At 44.8% G+C, this 5,479-nt stretch overlaps 1 protein-coding gene across 1 annotated transcript; it reads left to right on the plus strand.

Annotated features, from left to right (window-relative positions):
- The first annotated feature begins 3,082 nt into the window (after positions 1–3,082).
- Positions 3,083–5,180, plus strand: LOC121697733 (neurotrophin receptor-interacting factor homolog). The gene is made up of 2 exons (XM_042079385.1): positions 3,083–4,548; positions 5,115–5,180. Exons 1-2 carry the CDS (start codon positions 3,652–3,654, stop codon positions 5,178–5,180), a joined length of 963 nt encoding a protein of 320 aa, XP_041935319.1. The 5' UTR covers positions 3,083–3,651.
- Positions 5,181–5,479: the final 299 nt, after the last annotated feature.

Here is a 5,479-nt window from a genome sequence, read left to right on the forward strand (position 1 = left end):
ATATGTACGTTGTTATTGCCTGTTCAACCAGGCTTGTGCAAAATTCAGAATTGAATTGAGGTCAAAAACAGGATGTAGAATTACAATTCAAATTTGAATTAAAGGAAGTAGAATTGAAATTCAAAGAAATTCAAAGGCATAATTTAAGGGTAGTGTTTAACAACGAAGTTTCACAATATATGTCAGATATGATTGCAACAAACACACAACTTATAATTGAAAACAGTAACCAATTACATTTCCAAACTAACCTTCCCAAAACTGAATGTATGTGAGATTCAACACATTCTTCCTGTTGTGTGACTGGAATTGTTTTGAATTGCCATGCATTGAATTCCACTTACTGTCAATCCAATTCAAATTCAACTTCTTGTTGGGTGGGGCCAATTCAATTCAAATTCCAATTAATTAATTGAATGTAGGCCAATTCTAAAATTCGGAATTGTGCACAAGCCTGCGCTCAACAGAACTGATGAAAATATTTCAGTGTAACTGTATGAGATTTCTGTGTATGAGATTATGTGTTTTCTGTTTGTTTTGCAGATGGCAAAAGCAAGCGGTCCAGGGCAGCCAAGAAGAGAGTGGCTGACTTGAGGTCTACTGAGGTCAGGCTGTTGATCTTAACTATCTGTCCTGATGTATTATGATTGCGTGTTTAATAGGAAACATATAATGTTGAGCACATTTTATGTTTCTCCCAATTCTTATTTACAGTAGTTTGTATGTTTGCTTGAAATGCTGCTTACATTTTGAATGTATTTTAATGAAGGATCTGCTGCATGTCTAATTTAAAGAGCAAGAGGTCCCCGGTGACGCAGGTTGACTTGGTCTCCTGTGACGAGGTTGGGCGTCCTCGTAAAAAAGCCCACACACAGTCTTCGGACGCAATACAAGCAAACTCTACCAACTCTCGAACAAACTCTACCAACTCTCTGAATATGTGCCATGACTCTGTTGTAAACTCATTGTCAAGTAATGTGAAAGAAAATAATGCTACTGATTGTTGTTCTTTGAATGAATCTGTTGACTTGGGCAGCCGTGGCCCACGGCTGAACGGCTGAACGGCTGAAGTGCCCTTGAGCAAGGCACCTAACCCCTCACTGCTCCCCGAGCGCCGCCGTTGAAGCAGGCAGCTCACTGCACCGGGATTAGTGTGTGCTTCACCTCACTGTGTTCACACTGTGTGCTGTTTGTGTTTCAGTAATTCACAGATTGGGTTAAAAGCAGAGACCAAATTTCCCTCACGGGATCAAAAAAGTATATATACTTATACTTCCCAGAGAGATCTGTGCTGATGGGGTCTTTTCATCAAGGTCATTCACGGTTTGGAAATGTGCGCAACAAGCAGTGTGGTGCCATCAGCTTGACTGCTGTTTTGAAGTCCAAGATGAAGAACGTGTGGAGCTGGGAAACTGGAGATCTTGATGATGTTTTGATTAAGGGAACTGTTCTATACAGGTCAATGAGCACACAGGGTAAAATAAGAGACCATGGAAGGGGTTACATTGCTGTGTCTGAATTGCCTAGGCAATATGAAGTGTGGAATTGTGATTTTGCAATAAACTTTGATGAATCTTACACTGGATTTATTCAGGTTGATGACTATGACCATGGTTTATGTGATGTTGCCATGCCTTTTGATGTAGCACTGCAGCGGGCACTGTTTAGCAATAATGCTTGTTTGTTAACCATATGTGCTAATACATGTACTATAGTAAATGCTGGAGCAAGGTTTGCCTTTGTTGATTCACATGCAAACAGAAACGTCAACCAGAAAGGTGAGAGGGCAAGTTGTGTTGCATACTTCAGCTCCATACAGTCACTGTTCACATTTGTTTATGACTTTGCACGATCTTTTGGCGTCAGCACACCACGGTTTGAGGTAACTGGAGTCAAAGTAATTCATGCAAGCGCCCAGATGACGGATGCATCCAGCTGCGCAAGGAGATCTGCGTGCTACCGTCCACTCTACAGTGACGTGGTGAAGCCGAAGCCCAAAGTGTGTGAACAAGTTGTAAGTGGGTCATATAAGTCTACGGTTGCAGCTAGCTTCACAAATGCTTGTTCTAATGTAAACAGCAGATCACTCTACAGTGACGTTTTGAAAAGAGTGCCTCGTAAGGATGGTAAGGGACCGTTCGTTATTTATAAACGGGGCCACCGGAGGAAAATAGGGGAGGGTCATGTCTGTTTATTCTTTGTTGAGGGGAGGGTCACCTAACTTTTTTTTGTCTAGGAGGCAGGGTCACCCATCTTTTGTATTAATGAAAACAGCAAAAAGTCCAAGTGGCTTGTTTGATTGTTGATTTCTGTCGCCATATAACGTTCTCTTTCGTTCCATAGCTCTGTCAACATTGAACAATGAAAATAAGGGAGATTTCCCGGGTTTCTCACGCAAAATACGGAAAATGTCAACATTCGTCTCCATTAACTTTGGAAGGGTTGGAGCAACAAAGTAGCCTACTTTATTCACGCCTAACAGCCTATATCCATTTGGTCAACTTTATCCAGCTGTCACACGGAGCTCTTTCGGTACCAGGCACCAATGCACCACACCACACACAAACACCTGACTCCACCATTACACACCGTGAATGTTGAGCTACTGCTAGTTACCAGCCAAGCTAACTTTGTGGGTGCACACACAAGTTGTGTAGTAGCAGTTTTTCATAAAAGTACCTCATAGTTAATAATCAGACATGGGTATCAATATTGTCTTTAATAACTTATCTGAGCGTGGTGAGTGGGAGCCACGTTTGTTTGTTTGTTTGTCTTCTCTCTCTCCGGCAGCACTTCCGGGTGACTAAAGGACCCGAGCTGTGGAAGCCAGCTGGCTTTGTAGTGCCAGCCTCGTTATGATCTGTGATTTCATCCAATTGTTGTTAATTAAGTGTAAATTAAGAGTTGTGAAGAAATCAGGGTTTTGTAATGTGAATGGATGTGTTGTATGTAAAATGGGTAACCTTTTGGCTATTTTGAAATCTTGCCATTGTTTTGCAAATGGGAGATTAGTGGGGTTTTGTATGTGTACAGCTGTTTGGGGTTAATTGTAGGGGATGGGCTTGTGGTATTTAAGCCCATTTTCATTGCAGTCTGGTTTGTGGTGCTGGGCTGTGCAGTTTTGCTCTTCAGACTGGCAAGTTTTTCTTTTCTTCTTTAGATACATTTTGTTTTTCTTTTCTTAGTTCATAGGCCTACAATATTTTGTACAGTTTGGAAACTTCAACTTTATTTTTGTTTCTTTTATTTTTGGTCACTTGCTCACTTTTGGAGAACCTTGGACTGTAAATAAAACATTCCTAGCACTGGAGTTGCAAATCTTGGCTGAGTCGTCATTTCGTCACAGAACCCATGTGACATATGGTGTCAGAAGTGGGATGGCCAGCCGAAGAAAACCAGTTCGAGCAACCCAAAGGAAAAGCAACACCAACAGGCCTGCCACCCGAGCTGCGACCGCCAGCGAAGGGCAAGAGGACGCCTGGGAAACAGCTCAGTCGGGAACAGAGCAAGAGCAAAGAGAAGCAGATGCCCAGGACTACAATGCAAAGGGGGCCAGACCGAGGACAAGGGGTGGTGTTCCTGCTCCTTCTGTAGCGGCCACATCGCTAACAGACGTGGTACGAGACTTCTTCACATCCCAGCAGTTGCGAGATGAGGCTCGTCAAGAGGCACAGATGCGACGTGACGAGGCCATGCGAGAAGAATTACGCAATTTTCTCACAGCAATACGACCACGGCAAGAATCTCCCCTCACACCAACTAGCATTTTCCAGCAGGCTTGCAGAGGAAAGCCCAAGACTCGACCTGCCACCAGTCACGCCAAAGCCAGAGCGTGCCAGCCAGCCCTTTGCAGTAAGCCTAGAATACTCACCAGTATACTTACCAACAGTGTCCAACGCCGCAGCACAGCAGCCAGCGCCAGCCGTCGTCCCAGCACTGCAGCCGCCAGCGACAGCCAGCCTTGCACACCCACAGGTGACAATGTACCCAGGACGACCCCGTGAACCAAAACTACACCCTTACCAGCATGGAGAAGATATGGAGAATTTCCTGCTGAGGTTTGAGCGTCTCGCACGTACATGGCAGTGGCCAGAACGAGAGTGGGCAGTAAGACTGGTTCCTCTGCTCACTGGTAAAGCCCTGGAAGCATATTCGGCGATGGATGAGGACCATGCAGATGACTTCCAGAAGCTGAAGGAGGCCCTGCTGCTGAAGTTTGACATCACCAAGGAGACATATCGACAGCGGTTCTGGAGGAGCACAGTACCAGTGGGAGAAACACCAATGGAGACCTATCATCGCTTGAAGCATCTCTTCCGTCGTTGGGTGCAACCAGAGAAACACACCAAGGAGGAGATCGGCGAGAAGGTGATTATGGAGCAGCTGCTGAATGTACTGTCCCCAGAGGTGTGGACCTGGGTCCGTGAACATGAGCCAGAAGATGGAAAGACCGCTGCTAAGCTGGCGTTGCAGTACATCAATGCCCACAAGGTGACACCTAACCGCCCAGCGTTCACAACCCATCACAGGGCTACAGGCCAAGTGCAGGTAACTCTGGGGGTGGGGATTCTACTCACACAGTTGGGGGTAACAATACTGCTCATACAGTTGGGGGTAATGGGAGATCTGCATTGGTATGTTTTTTCTGTCAACAGAAAGGTCACAAGGCCTCTGTTTGTCCTTTAAGGAAGCCAAAACTGTCTGGGTTTTGTTATGTGCCAAGGGAGGGGGATGCCAGATCTGAGGTTAACGACATGGAACCAGTAAACCAAAAAGTTAAAGTTAATGGGGTTACACTTGATGCGATGATGGATACTGGTAGTGCTGTGTCTTTAATCAAAATGTGTCATGTACCTTTAAACTGTCTTGATTATCAGAATGAGAAAGAAATTGAGTGTGTACATGGAGATAGAAAGCAACATCCAGTAGCAGAACTTACTGTTGAAATTGATGGAGTGAAATACTTACTGCAAATGGTGGTTGTGCAAAACTTACCTTTTGATGTTATCCTGGGGAGGGATGTACCAGTGTGGAGTGATTTACTTGGATCTGTTGCTGATGTGTCTCATGCCAATGATGTCAATGTGTCATGCCCTGTGGTTACCCGTTCCCAGAAGGCTGTGGAGCCACTACCAGATCTGTCAGATAACTTGATCCAAGGTGGGGATAAAGGGCCATGAAAATCGCGTCGCCAGTGACGCTTAGAGAAGTACAGCCATGGGGCTTCGTTTCAGAAAATTGATACTGAGGGGTTGAATGTTGATTGGGATGTGCCACATAACATTGTTAAACTGCAACAGGCAGACTCCACACTTACTTCACTGATCCAAAGAGCAGAGTCTAACACCACAGAGAAGTTTGCTCCAGACAGGTACCTGATTGAAAATGGTATTCTGTACAATCAGTCAGATGCAGGTGTGAAACGACTGGTAGTTCCAGTTACCTGCAGACCTTTTGTTCTCAATCTAGCACACACAGT

This window comes from Alosa sapidissima, chromosome 2 (assembly GCF_018492685.1).
Source record: "Alosa sapidissima isolate fAloSap1 chromosome 2, fAloSap1.pri, whole genome shotgun sequence".
NCBI lineage: Eukaryota > Metazoa > Chordata > Actinopteri > Clupeiformes > Clupeidae > Alosa > Alosa sapidissima.